The 15,207-nt window shown below is 41.5% G+C and overlaps 1 protein-coding gene across 1 annotated transcript in view; it reads left to right on the top strand.

Annotated features, from left to right (window-relative positions):
- The window catches only part of fras1 (Fraser extracellular matrix complex subunit 1), a 442,407-nt gene that overhangs the window by 349,861 nt on the left and 77,339 nt on the right, over positions 1-15,207 (top strand). The window contains exons 43-46 of the mRNA XM_080467793.1: positions 5,667-5,930; positions 6,221-6,409; positions 7,053-7,172; positions 14,715-14,894. Of these exons, the coding sequence (XP_080323919.1) occupies positions 5,667-5,930; positions 6,221-6,409; positions 7,053-7,172; positions 14,715-14,894 (753 nt within the window). The remainder of the gene's footprint in view (positions 1-5,666; positions 5,931-6,220; positions 6,410-7,052; positions 7,173-14,714; positions 14,895-15,207) is intronic.

The following is a 15,207-nucleotide window of genomic DNA, read 5'->3' as shown; positions in this document are numbered from 1 at the left end:
CTTTTTTACGAGCCTCTACCTTGGAAGGACCATTTTTTGTTCTACTTTTCATTTCTTCTTTGTTTATTTTCTATTTACTGTTCGAGTTCTTTATTTGCTCTTTGGGAGAGAGCCTGTTTGAGCACAAGTCAGATGTGGGGGAAAAATGTATGTCTTTATTTGGTTTTTGGTTCTATTTCTACATTATTTAATTTAGGATACTATGGACATACAGGACATTAAGATAGTTTAATTTAATGTGAAAGGGATATCAAATCCTGTTAAGAGAAGTAAAATACTATCAAAAGTAAAACGGGAAGGAGCGCAAATTGTTTTATTACAGGAGACACACCTGTCAGTGGCCGAACATGAAAAGCTGAGAAGAATCGGATACACAAGGGCATTTTTTTTCATCTTATAAAAATGGTCGAAGGAGGGGAGTTATAATATTAATATCACAGAAAGCACCATTCGACTATATTTCAGAGGAGTCTGATAAAGAAGGGAGGTATATAGTAGTATCAGGTAAAATTAACAATGTATTAATAAACATTTGTAATGTTTACGTCCCACCAGGAAGTAATTTTGGCTTTTATCAAAAGGTCTTTGACCTAATGATTGATGCAACTGGAATAGTAATCTGGGGAGGGGACTTAAATCTTCGTCTTATCCCCAACCTTGACACATCAAAAATTTCACCTATGACTGCAATACATAAAAAAGTGAACAGCTTAATGACTGAACTGGGGATATTGGATTTGTGGAGAGATTTTTATCCTTCAAGTCGCGATTATACTTTTTATTCACACCCACACAATACATACTCTCGGATAGATTATTTTTTTGTGTTTTCTAGGGACCGCTACAGATTTACCAGTTGTGACATTGGTTCTATTGATTTATCCGACCATGCTCCTATCTATTGTACAATACAAATGGAGGGTATTCCTCGAAATACACTTTGGAGACTCAACACAAGTGCTTTAAACAACCCCCAGTTTGTGGCTCTGAATAGAAAGGAGATCAAGCAATTTTTGGACATTAATGATACTGGTGAGATCGATTCATCAATTGTTTGGGATACTCTAAAAGCGGTGATTCGGGGAAAAATTATATCTTGGTGTGCATATAATAAGAAAGAAAAACAACTAAGACGGATTGACCTTAACAAAAAATTGGATTTAGGATTTAGATTTAGAATTGCAACATAAGAAGAAGCAATGTCCTAATTTACTTAACGAGATTAAGAGAATAAGAAATGAAATAAATTTGATGTGCACTCAGGAAATTGAAAAGAAATTTGTCTTTGTAAAACAAAAATATTACGAAGCTGGCCCTAAAGCGTCAAAAATTCTTGCTAGAAGACTACAAAAAGAAAGAGCTGATGGTACAATTTACAAAATTAAACATCCTGATTCTGGAGTTACACTGTATAAACAAGAACTACAAGAAGCATTTGAAAAGTATTATAAAGGTCTATATACTCAATCGCCTTTAGAGAGTGAACCTCAAGTGGAGGATTTTCTCAACTCGTTAGATTTGCCTACTCTGTCTGAAGAACAAAATAACATATTGACAGCCCAAATAATAAGGCCTATCAAAGAAGGAACTAAATTCTGCCATTTCTAGACTGAAAGCTAATAAGACACCAGGCCCAGATGGCTTTCCTCCAGATTGGTACAAAGCATTTCGTAATGAGTTATTGCCAAGCCTTCTAAGGGCATCTAATACAGTTATTAAAAAATCAAAAATGCCACCTTCCTGGACTGAAGCAGTTATCTCTGTTATCGCGAAGGAGGGAAAAGACAAGTCAGATTGTGGTTCTTACAGGCCGATTTCAGTGCTGAATGTTGATTAAAAATTATTGACGGCTATACTTGCGAAAAGATTAGAGAAGATGCTTCCGTACCTTATACACACAGACCAAACTGGCTTTGTTTTGCAGAGACAAACCTACGATAACATTAGACGCTCTTTACACATCTTACATCATATTCAACAAAACAGACTGGAGGCTCTTTTGGTGAGCCTCGACGCCGAAAAGGCCTTTGACTCAGTAAGCTGGGCTTTTCTTTACAAAGTACTGGGAAGACTAGGGGTTCACGGTAAATTTGTGCAAATTATTCGTACACTTTATACCAAGCCATCTGCAAGAATCAAGATTAATGGGCGTCTCTCGGAATCGATTATGCTACAGCTCGGTTCCAGACAGGGCTGTCCAATTTCGCCGCTCCTCTTCACTTTATATATAGAACCACTCGCACAATGGTTAAGACAGTCTGACAGTATTAAAGGCATCCCTATTAATGGGGAAGTCCATAAGGTTGCTTTATATGCGGGTGACGTTTTGGTATTTATTTCGGAGCCCACTGTCACGTTTCCTGAGTTGATGAATATTTTGCTGAAATTTGGTCGATATTCGGGTTATAAATTAAACATACAAAAAACCCAACTTTTGAAATTGAATTACTCCCCCCCCTAAACAGCTTTGTGAAACATTTCCTCTTAAATGGGACCAACAATCATTGAAGTATTTAGGCATTTCTTTACCAAAGGACATTTCCTCATTGGGAGAATTTAATTATGGCCCTTTATTAACTCAAATCAAAGCGGATATTACAAAATGGAACACGGTCCCCTTTCTAACCTTGAGCCAAAGAATCGATAGTGTCAAAATGAATGTGCTTCCACGGTATCTGTTTTTGTTTCAGGCTCTCCCACTGGAAATTTCCCTGAAAGAATTCTCAGAAATTGATAAAATAATTTCTAGATTTATTTGGCAGGGTAAAAGACCCAGGGTCAAATTTAAAACATTACAGCTGTCAAAAGAAATGGGAGGCATGGCCTTACCTTATTTCAAAGGATATTTTTATGCAGCTCAGATTAAGCCACTCATTTATATGTGCTCTTCAAAATTCCATGCGAGATGGAAAGACATTGAACTCTCAATAATGAAATATCCGCCAATTCACGCCGTCTTAGCTCATACATATTTGGATAAACATATCAAAATGATTCAAAACCCTTGGATCAAACCACAATTGAAAATATGGAGTAAAGTCAAAGGAGAATATGAATTGGATAACAAAATACAAGTAATGCAGTGGTGTGCATTTGACCCTGGGTTTAGTCCCAACCAGTCAGACGGCACATTTAAACAATGGATTTCAAAGGGTGTGACGACTTTTTGTTCACTCACACATAATGGAAAGATGAAAGATTTTGAGGGTTTAAAGCGTGATTATAAGCTGAACAATTGTGATTTCTTTCGATATCTTCAATTGAGGAATTATTTCCAGCAAAATATTAGTTCCAAAACTGATATAGATGACCCAATCTTTCTGAAGGCTTATGAAAACATTATAGTTAAAGGGATTATCGGCAAGTTGTATAAAGGGTTTCTGACAAAGTGGTCCCATTCTACAGACTACATCAAAGAAAAGTGGGAAAATGAAGGAAATGTTTCAATAACTAATGAAGAATGGTGTAATGTCTGTGAATCCTGCTGGAACTGTACCAGTTCCCATAAATGGCGAGAGTTTAGCTGGAAATGTTTAGTGTGCTTTTTTCTAACACCAAGACAAAAAGTGCATTTCGGCACGGGCACCGCCGGCTGCTGGAGGTTATGTGGGGCTCAGGATGCAGGACATTGGCATATATTTTGGGAATGCCCAAAGATAAAACTCTTTTGGCTTGAATTTCATAAAGCTTTAATTAGTATATTTAAGGTTAATAATCTACTGCTCCAGTTTAATACAACTTTTTTGGGAAATCTTGATAATATGCATAGACATGAAGATAAATACTTATATAATATTTTTACAGTAGCAGCCAAGAAGGCAGTCACAAGATGGTGGCTTCGTCCCGAGCCCCCCACGATGTGGGAGTGGATAGACATAGTGAATGAGATTTATGTAATGGAATCTGTAACGTTTTCAATCCGCCTTAAAAAGTCTACTTTTGTTAAATTATGGACCAAATGGGTTAGTTACATCCAGTCCTTAAGACCAGATTTTATTGAGGTTACTTGTATTTAGAAAGTAACATTTCTCACTCCCTTTGGTTTTGGTGTTGGATTGGCATTTCTGTTTTTTAATTTCATTTTTTCTACAATCAACTGTGCACACTGTTTCTCTCCCTACTTGTTCTGAGTTTGTTGTTGTTGTTGTTTTGTTTTTTATTGTTTTGTTTTTTGTTTTTCTTTTCTTTTCTCTTTCTTTTGTAAAAAAAAAAAATAAAGGGAAAAGAAAAGTGGATAATGTGATGACTTTTTGAAAATAAAGAATTTAAAAAAATACAATGCAATACTTGCAAAGTGAATGTTTCATCAAAGGGAGGCAGTACGACCAATGTGCATAAGCATTTACACTGGTCTGGAAGTGATTTCACTCCACAGTCCTTCATCTGATAAAACATCCTGTGATCACTCTGCTATAAAGACTGACAGTAAATGTTAAATCTTACAGATTCTACAAATGTGTGTGCATGTTTGTGTCCTCTAAAAGAATATATGATGCTCCCATAAGGCTCAGGCCTGATGTGTACAAAGTTCAGTGAAAATGTCTGATAAACCAGACATAGGTGTCAGTAAGTTTCGGTACAGGCTCAGGCCCGAGTGCAAATAAAGTTCAGTGCAGATGTCTGATAATCCCAGACATAGGTGTCAGTAAGTTTCGGTACAAAATGTGCCTGTCTGGCAATTCGCCCGGTCATGCAGCTGCATGAATTGTCACAGGAAATGCCTTATATGGAGGTGCGTCTCCAAAGCTTAGCTTATGCGCTGTGCTCAACATCATGCTGTTGTCTATTTTAAATGTCTCTGTGACATCCGCAATTCTGAGAAGCTAAATAAAGATATGCACCTGGTAAAACCACATGCAGAGGGCTGACGCCCTAAAAACTGTATATAAACTCCTGTTTTTCGAGTCTCGGGGCTCTTCCACCTTGATGCCTGATCCTCCCGGACAGTCTGAAGTTTGAGCCCGAGATCTCGCTGTATTCCATGTTTTCTGCCTGAAGGTAATTATCAATAAACCCATTGTGATGAATATCGTTTCTGTTCCTTCATCAATTTAAAGAACACATTAATGACTGCTTTTCCTTCACCTCTTATTATGCTCCAGGATTTAGGTCTAAATCAAATTTAATCAGAGCTTTGAATGTACAGTGATGTAATTCGGCAGAATGTAAAAAGTCTCATTGGTTCATTAGTTTTATGATCATACTTGACCAATTTTGGGGCACTCAATAAAACAAATGTTGATGAAAAATTTTACCCCTTAAGGTCCTTTACAATAACATCTCAATAAAATATCAAAATATACGAATAAATGTGAATTAAACCATTGGATCTCTTGTAGAGTGGCTTAATTTTGACCAACATCGCAAACAAGAACATAATTTCTGTCATAAATCACTGGCAGAACCCAAATACACACTCATAGACATGGAGTAAACATTTAAAAAATTGTATTTAGAAAAGTTAAGTTTCAAACAAACCAAACAAAGGCATCGAAAAGAGAAATCTGAGAGGCAGGTCAAAGGTGAAGCAAAGATTTCAAAACACAAAATCATGAAGAGAACACAAAGAGAATGTCATCATGCTTAATAGTCACATATCCTAATATTTTATTCGCCTTATTACATATTTCAGAGTCAAGTGGTTCAACCATGTTTTAATTCTCCAGGAAAGCTCCGCAGACGGCAGTTCTACTCCCAGCCACTGGAGAACGGCCGCATACTCACTAAAGGCTCCACCTTCACCTACCAGGATGTGCTGGATCAGCTCCTGGTCTACACACCGGAGACTGTCAGCGGTGGGGCAGACGAAATGGGCTTCAGCCTCACTGATGGCATCTACACCCACACAGGAAGGCTGGAGTTCACCATGGACGTCCGGAGGAGCGAGGGACCCCGCATGACTGTCAACAGAGGCCTGCAGCTTCCAGCAGGTGAACGTCGTCAGACGAAGGCTGGAAACTTTTATCTGATGTCTCAGAGACTTGGAAGATTCTAGAACTAAACTCTGAAAGGCTTAATTAGAAAATAGCATGTGTCAGTGAGTCCAGGTAGATGTAAGCAGCCGTGGGATGCTTGAATGCTTGACCTTGATGTTTGATTTGAAAAAAAGAGACATTAAAAATCACAAGTAGATGGATAGGAAAGATAATGCCATCAAGCAAACAGAATATTGAACTGAGGATCAACAGAACATGAGAGAAGAAATTGTGTATTGCTGCAGGATCTTCGTCTAAGGTCACAGAGCAGAACCTGAAAGGGACGGACATCGACTCTGACAACTTGAGGCTTCGGTACGTCCTCACCAAAGACCCTCTGATTGGAAAGCTCCAGCTCAGCAAAGTTGGTCGGTTGGAGAAAGTTTCTGTCGAAGGTCCTGTTCAGAGTTTCACTCAGGACGACGTCAACAAAGGTAAGAATCTTTGGATTTGGAGTTTATGATGAAATCCTCCTGTTCTGCACCCTCTCTGTCCACTTTGTCCCATTGTTTACCTTTTTAAGTTTCAGAGGAGAACAAAGTATTTTGATTTTACTTTTGTTTGGGGTTGCTGCATGGCATACTCACCAGCTCAGTGGTGCAGAAAACAATATCCTAGTCCCCCTGGTTTGAATAAAAAGCATTAACTTGAACAGATTCAAGTTTTCTGGCATCAGCCAACATGTTTTCTCTCACTGTTTGATGAACGATTTAGATTTTTGTCATCAGTCTCACTTGATGTTCATGTTTTCACATTATTGTGAATTCAAGAGCTCAAGAATTTCAAAACTGTTTAAAAAAGAAAAAGACAAGCTAGAAATGCTAAAGAAAACAGGTTTCCATTACAGACTAGTTATGATATCTGAATTTTGTTTGTTTATTTAAACTTCACTGTATTTTGATTTGTTTTCATTTGTCTATATTAAAGACCACAACATGTGAAATGTGAGTTTTGAGTTTTCTCCTCTGTCACTGGTTTATGAAGTTGTAAAAGTTTTGTGAAGTTTGTGTGAAGTTGCAGAATGGGGTTAACTGTGTTTTCCTGGTCAAGAGGTTGACTCTGGTATCTGTTTCGCAGGCCTGCTGAAGTATAGCCATGAGAAAGGGGAGAAGGGGGGCAGCCTGTCCTTCAAATTCAACCTGGTGGATCCGGAGGGAAACAAACTCATCGACCAGTCCTTCTTCATCAGTGTGCTCGGTGAGCTTTCTGCATCTTTTGACTCAAACATTCAGAACTAACTGTAGATTTACTCTTCTGGCTGCAATGTGCAGAGGCACTGGAGAAATGTCTGAAAAAAATTAATAAATGATCAAAAATTATTTATTAATAAAAAAATAATTAATTTGCATAAATGTGTTATTTATGTATTAATAATAAATCGGGGCACCACCAGATAAACTGGAAATAGCTAATACCAAAATATCAGTCTCGTTTGTAAAACGTTTATTTAAGTTAGTTAATATTTCTGCATAAAATATAACAATCTTAAATAGAATGGAAGGTGTGAGATCCGAGCACAGACTGTTACAAACCAGTGAATTGTCAACAATAAATACACAATAATCACCAAGAAGCGTTCAAATCAGCTAACCGGCGTTTATTAATAAAAGTGTATTAATTCATAAATAATTCTGAAATCATTTCATAAATCAACACATTCAAAAAGCAAACGACATCTAACACAGAGATCTAATCTATTAAACAGCAAACACTATGTACAAAGAGAGTGTGTGTGTGTGTGTGTGTGTGTGTGTGTGTGTGTGTGTGTGTGTGTGTGTGTGTGTGTGTGTGTGTGTGTGTGTGTGTGTGTGTGTGTGTGTGTGTGTGTGTGTGTGTGTGTGGGGTCTGGAGTGAGTGGGTGTAATGACCTTGAACGTCCACCAGGTGGAGGCAGACGTCGGCAGGTTAATGCGGTGACTGTGACGACCACTAGGGGCATGCGGCGGCGCGCAGAGGGAGAGCGCAATGACTTGATGTGTCCACCAGGTGGATGTCAAGAGGGATTGCGATGACCCACGCGACCACTAGAGGCGTTTGACTCGTTCTTTCTGGGGACACGGCGGTTGCTTAGCGACCAGATAAACAAGACATCCGTCGAGCGCGCATGCGCGAGGGCGGTCTCGGAGCGAGGCAGTCTACCAAGGGCGTAACGAACGGGCGGTTCTGTTGGCCCGGTTCTGAGCGCCGGAGTCCTAAGTGGAGGTCGGGACCTGCAGTTAGGACTCTTGTGATCGAAGCAGATGTGCCCTTGCAGCAGGTAACACTTGGATGTTACATGCAGTTGTCTGTGTGAGCTTATCTTGATCAGTTAAGGGGGGGCGCGTAGCTGCGGGTTAGTGAAAGAGGGGGAGAGAAGAGAAAGACAGAGAATTCTTTCGAGGCTCGGTTCTGAACCCTGGTTCCTCCACACAGAGCTTCCAGTGGGCCTGGAGCTCACTTGGACCTCTGGTTCTGAGGGGGAAAACCAGAGTCCTGGACTTGGTTGGTGCGCGTGAACGCGCATACACTAACATATGAGATGCCACGGCCTTCTGAGCGGCACATTGAAACATGAATTGCATGCATTTTCAACAGAACATCATTCTAACAATATCTCTGCCCAGACAAAAGCCCTCACCCTCCGTGGTTTGGTGCTGTTGGTTCTGGGAGGCTGTGGTAACTGGTTGTTACCAGGTCTGAATTCAGCGTCCTGAATTCAGAGGCTTGGCTTCAGCTGCAGGAGTAGACAGCTGAGAGGGTGATTTTGGAGAGGAGATGATGGCTCTGGTCTCCAGAATCCCCCAAAAACAGGAAAAATAGAGGAAAACAGAAGATGTAGTCCAAACTGGGTCCTGCTCGTCCAGCGGGCTGGCCTTGATGTTTCTTCTGTTCTTTTGCTCTCTTTACCATCCTGAGGCAAGCAGAGACTTGTGTCTCCCTTGATGGTCAGATTGAGAAGCAGAGAGTGTTGGTTTGAAAAGTTTCACCAGTCTTGAATTTCGGACCCCTGTGGTGTTTGGGTCGGATTCGACCATCCTCATTGGTTATCAACCTGGGGGGTCGTAAAACTGGCTCGCTCCCCTGCTGTTTTATGGCCTGTTCATTGTCCCTGGTGTTTCTCCTCAGTCAGAGAAACTTCTGGAGGAGTTCACTGGAATCTTCAGCCCAACACCAGTGTGTGGGTTCAGAAGAAATCTTTGTTTTCTGTGCAGTCTACACAGTGTGAGAACATGCCTCTTATATTATTGTACTGTCCCTCAAGTTAATCTAGAGAAACCCTGGAAAAATTAACAAAATTAAAAATACCCTTTGCAAAACCCATGACTGCCATGTCCTTGTGACAATCTCTAACCCACCCATTGCTAGTCTGAAGTGTCGTGCCACATTGCTCTGTCATGGGACCTCTTTCTATTATTTACCTACTTACCTCCATTTCAATATCTTTTGAAGTCATGGACTAAATTTCCATTGCTATACGTATGATACCCAGGTCTACATGTCCTCTAAACCTATCAGAAATATTCAAACTTGGGTGTGCTTTAGAGCACTGAAGAGTAGAGACAGGAATCGAAAATTGTTTTTTTGTTGAGAACCAGTTACCAGTGTTTCAATTCCCAAGAATCATCTGCCAAATTTGCAAATGATTTCCTTATGGATTCCAGTGGATGCGAATGACGTCACCACACATGTTGCGTAGTTTGCCTAAGCTATTTAATGTGTGTGGTGACGTCATTCATTAGTTCAGCCAACAGGAAACATGTCGCCCAAGTGGCACAAACACCCGAAAGTTTGGTTACATTTCAAGAGAAAGAATGACAAAGAGTGAATTTGTAATACTTGCAAAGTGAATATTTCATCAAAGGAAGGAATTGCAACCAATATGCCAAAAAATTTACATACATAGCAGGAGATAACTTTGAATTTCCCATTTCTGATCCGCTCCAGAGTGAAATCTCAACCCAGCAGCAGCGGCAACATTAGCACTTTGTCTTCTGTTAATGCTGCAGGTTTCATTTAGGAATGAGAATTGATAAGCAAATCAATGAACCGAATCGTTAAGCAGAATCAAAAATGGAATCGGAATCAGAAAATTTTTATCTCTACTGAAGAGAGTAGATACGTCTGCTCACTGTCCTGAGAGAATGTGGTGGCACGAGGTGGCAGGAGATGAGCTTGAGCAAGTGGCTAGCGATCACAGCTCCCGGATGAACAAGTTGGAGGCCCTGGTTAACACGCTAACTACGTAGGTGAATCATTAAGATGAGATATGTTATGACCTGGAGGCCAGATCCAGACAAAACTATATTTGTGCTCAGGGTTTGCTGGCACCACTGATTTTATTGCACAGCAAGAGGTGGGCACCAGCGACACTCAAAAACACAGAACATCGCACAGGTTTGATGATACACTTTGGGATGAGTGTGCAAGGATGCTTACCGTTATGGTCTCACGTGACAACGGACCATAATGATGGCCAACCATTGGAGGCCAACCAAGAGACTCGCTGCACTGGCCAGCCTGAAAGAACGATATGCGGCACTGCAAATAAGCTTTCAGACCTCAACAAAACGACTGGCAAAGCTGACTAACAAAGTCCCAACTCAGGTGCCCAATCCATTGACTGCTCTGTCAGCTTCATAACTGATTCAGTTATGTTCTAATAATAGTAATATAATAATAGTTATGTTCTTCAGTTCTAATAATAAATCAGCTAAAATCGGCTAATAAATATCACTCGGTCCCCACAGACGGTCCCCACAGAACTTTTTATTCAGGGCGATTGAGCTGAAAGAGAGACTCCTCGCGTCCCAGCGTCAAGAGAACCAGGTGCTGATGAGAAGTACAGTCCTGAATTGATACAGAAAAAGTTCTTAAGGGCTGTGGTTACAGGTTTATTCAGTGATAATGTCAAAGCTCAGATCAAGAGCTACTTGGATGATCTCACAGTGACTGATGATATTCTGATTGCTAAAATGAATGAAGCAGCCAGCCTTGAGTGGGAGAGGCAACAGAAGTTCAAAAGGAGCAACAGAGTCTAAAGTGAGAGAAATCAGAGACGACATACAACCACTAAAAGAGGCATCCATTGGTGCAGTTGGTGGGCATGGACAATCATTCCCCATGTCTACAAGTGAGAAAGTGGTTAAAACACAACCTACACAACACTCGGAAAGAATCAGAGCTCCTTAACATCATCAGTCAGCTAAAAGTGGAAATTGCAGGAATAAACGGAGCTATTAAAGAGTCACATAAAGCTTCCCCCCGGAACCAGTCAGGACAAGAACAGAGGGGAGGAGTGTGATCATTGCTTTAAATGTGGACAGAGTGGTCATCTGTCCAGGGGGTGCAGGACTCGGAGGATGCCAAAAGACTGGTCAGATCAGGTTGATGTGTCAGCTCACACTGTAACATCTGTCCCACCTTACTCAGTTCCAGAATTTCAGCACAGTGAGCTCCAAAAGCTCATAAGCTCATCATAGACAGTATTATTGGAAGAAGATAAAGAAGATGAGGTCGTCTGTGTCAGTCTCCTCTCCCCAAAAAGAAAAGCTCAACTCTTAAAACTAATTGGTAAGAAACAGCCATCCTGCCAAGTGGATGGAGTCAAAACAAGAGCCTTTTGGGACACTGGATCACAGCTTTGCCTCATAAACGAGAAGTGGTGGCAACAAAACATTCTTCATACCAGACGATTGAAGATGCCGAGGTGGCATGGCCGTTCCTGGTCCGCTTAATGACATATGTGCTGAAGAAATAAAGAAAAGAAATGACCAAGCTTCAGGTTGGCCAACCAAGAGACTACAAAATAGGACTTACTAGATGTTTGCCTTGTTCACCTGATCATGATCTTATTTTCCATTATTTTATTAACTTGTAATTAGCTTTCTGAATCCAATCAGTTCAGTTCTACTGAGTAACTTGTATATATTTATTTTATTTATTTTATTGATTTTATTGATTTTATTGATTTTATTGATTTTATTGATTTTATTGATTGTATTGATTTTATTGATTTTATTAATGTGTTTATTTGTTTTTTTATTTTTTTATTTTTTTCCTTTGCTATATTTTAAAAAAATTATAATTCACTGAACACTGTTGCAGCTGTGAACGTTTCGAAGGTAACTCGTGATATATCATTGACCACCTTGGCCTGTTCGCCCGCGCTGCTTGAGACAGCATACAATACTTCTCCAATTTTATTGTCTTCTACTTTGTAACCATCACTTTAATGTGCTCATAGTGGTCATTGTCTGCTCAATTAGTTGTCAGGTTCTATATAAATACTGAGTGAGTAGATGTAGTCAATAAAAGGTTGCCACATTTTGTAAAATATTTTCAAGGAACCCCGAAGAGAGAATCTGATCCTCTCAAGCTTGATGCAATTTAAGATTTGAAGTAGCCATCTATGTGTAGGAGGGAGCGGATGAATCCTTTTAAGGAGGATGAGCCTTCTGGCAAGTAGGGTCGTCAAGGTTAAGACCTGTTTCGAAGTGTTAGGCATGTCACTGTTTCATGGGACTTTGAGATCGTCACTGAGGGATTGCGAATCGTGACTGAGGGATTGTGCAAGGCTTTGAATGCTCAGACTCATGCGATAAACAAACTCAAAAATACGCAAGACGCGATTCTTGAACGTTTACGCTGAATGGAAACCAACTTGGAGAAATTCAGAGCTCTGCTGGAATGCTAAAAATGGCCACTGATTTGGAGTAGCATGAAAACCAGAGACACTCAAGGACGAGAGAAAGCTGAAGTCGTCCTGACCGAAAACAAATCTGATCTACATTCGGATTCCCTGAGACATCCAGACACGAAGGCTGGATTGTTTTTCTATTTCTCTTGGATGTGATTGTTAAAACAGAGGCTCTGTCCTTTCCTGATATCTCCTCACACCCGCCCCACTGGGAACTTGTCCCTGTTCAGAACTATCCAAGGCCGTCTCACAACATCAGATGCTGGACTGACACTGCAGAGATAAGCAAACAGTACTGCTTCACCGCCTCAGATGGCCCCATCCCACCCTCCCACGCAGACGCAGCTGGGGGAGGCTAGCTGCGCGCCCTTGAAAGTGGCAGCGCGCTTTGACCCCCCCCTCCCTCCAGCGGTGAGCCGCAAATCCCCCCCCCCCCCCCTCCTCCATCTCAATGTGGAGGAGCAGCGGCTCTACTCCGAGCTCCTCCCTGGTGACTGAGCTCCTCAACCTATCTCTAAGGGTGCGCCCAGCCGCCCTACGGAGGAAACTCATTTCTGCCGCTTGTATCCGGGATCTCATTCTTTCGGTCATGACCCAAAGCTCATGACCATAGGTGAGGGTAGGAATGAAGATCGATCGGTAAATCGAGAGCCTCGCCTTTTGGCTTAGCTCCTTCTTCACCACGACGGACCGATACAGCGACCACATAACTGCAGACGCTGCACCGATCCGCCTGTCGATCTCACGCTCCATCTTCCCCCCACTCGTGAACAAGACCCCGAGATACTTGAACTCCTCCACTTGGGACAAGTGCTCTCCACCGACCTGAAGGGGGCAAGCCACCTTTTTCCGGTCGAGAACCATGTCCTCGGATTTAGAGGTGCTGATCCTCATCCCAGTTGCGTCACACTCGGCTGCGAACCGCGCCAGTGCACGCTGAAGGTCCAGGTTTGATGAAGCCACCAGGACCACATCGTCTGCAAAAAGCAGAGACGAGATCCTGTGGTCCCCAAACCGGACCCCCTCCGGTCCCTGGCTGTGCCTAGAAATTCTGTCCATAAAAGTTATGAACAGAACCGGTGACAAAGGACAGCCCTGCTGGAGGCCAACGTGCACTGGGAACAGGTCCGACTTACTGCCGGCAATGCGAACCAAACTCCTGCTCCGAGCGTACAGGGACCGAACAGCCCTTAGCAAAGGGTCCTGGACTCCATACTCCCGGAGCACCCCCCTCTTATTATATATGATAGAAATTAGTTTCTTATAGTCTGTCTTTAGAGATAGAAAGAAGTCTAGACTGGAATTTGCTGGTTGGTTAGGAAATTGAGGGTTTTGTTTCTGAACAAAATGTGTAATCTAGAAGTAGTGAAACCTGTGGAAGTTTGACCTTCATTCCACCCGGTCAAATGCTTTTTTGGCATCTAAAGAAAGAACAAGTTGAAAGAGGAGTGCCTCCTGGGTATAGAGCCGGACTGGTCCTGATGTATAAGGTCTGGTATCACTCTCTGGAGACGAGTGACAAGAACCTTAGCCATTATTTTAAAGTCCACTTGTGTTGATTTAAACTTGGTTTATAGTATCTTTGTTGTCAAACTGATTGAAACACACTGAAATTTATTAGCTGGAACTTCAAAGGACTCAGTTCCACATTCAAGTGTAGCAGGCTTTTAGACAATCTTCAACACTCAAGTATTTTATCTCCAATGAACACATTTGAAATGATACAATTCTGGTTCACAGCATAACTCACTTCCCTCTCTCCCTATCGGGTTTAAAATGGACCCTGTCTCTTTTTCTGCCACTTGATTGTGGATCATACTCACCCTGACTGGATGTTGGCCTGTTTTTCTTCTTATCTCACCTTTCAGTATTTGACCTGTCACATTGTTTTTGTTGTTGTCAGTGTGTTGGACCTTGATAACCTTGAAACGCATCAAAATAATGTGTCATTATTATGACCAAAGACCAACTTTTCACAATAAATCCAACTTGAAGGGGATGTATTTACTTTATTCTTCCAAAGTGCCCACTCCTCTTTGTGCTAACGGTCCGTTCTCCTGCAGAGGATCGTCTTCCTCCCACCGTGGTGTCAAACAAAGGCCTGGTGCTTGATGAGAACTCAATGAAGAAGCTGACCACTCTTCAACTGTCAGCCAGTGACCAGGACAGCGAGCCAGGACAGCTCATCTACCACATCACCAAACAGCCCAGCCTGGGCCACCTGGAGCACGCTGCCAATCCAGGTAGGAAAGATCCCTCCAGACCGATGGCTGGACTGGGCTTCTGAGGATTCAGTACAGGATGTCCAGGGCGTGAAGGCCATCCTGCACTGTCCACGGTGATGAAGGAGAATGAAGGTGTTCAGTACACATTTAGTCCATCAGCTGCATCAGTTGAGGTTGTAGATTTTCATTTACTGGTCCAACCAGGTCACTTAATTCTGAATGAGGTTTGAGAATATTGGCAGGAAGGAAATGGTCAGTTTGAATTGTGAATGTGAGAAATTAGAAGATGTATTCACAATCCCTGGGTGAATATTACAGTTAATTTTTATAG

Source organism: Lipophrys pholis (genome assembly GCF_963383615.2).
Source record: "Lipophrys pholis genome assembly, chromosome: 7".
Lineage (NCBI taxonomy): Eukaryota > Metazoa > Chordata > Actinopteri > Blenniiformes > Blenniidae > Lipophrys > Lipophrys pholis.
This window is presented reverse-complemented; position numbering and strand designations above follow the sequence as displayed.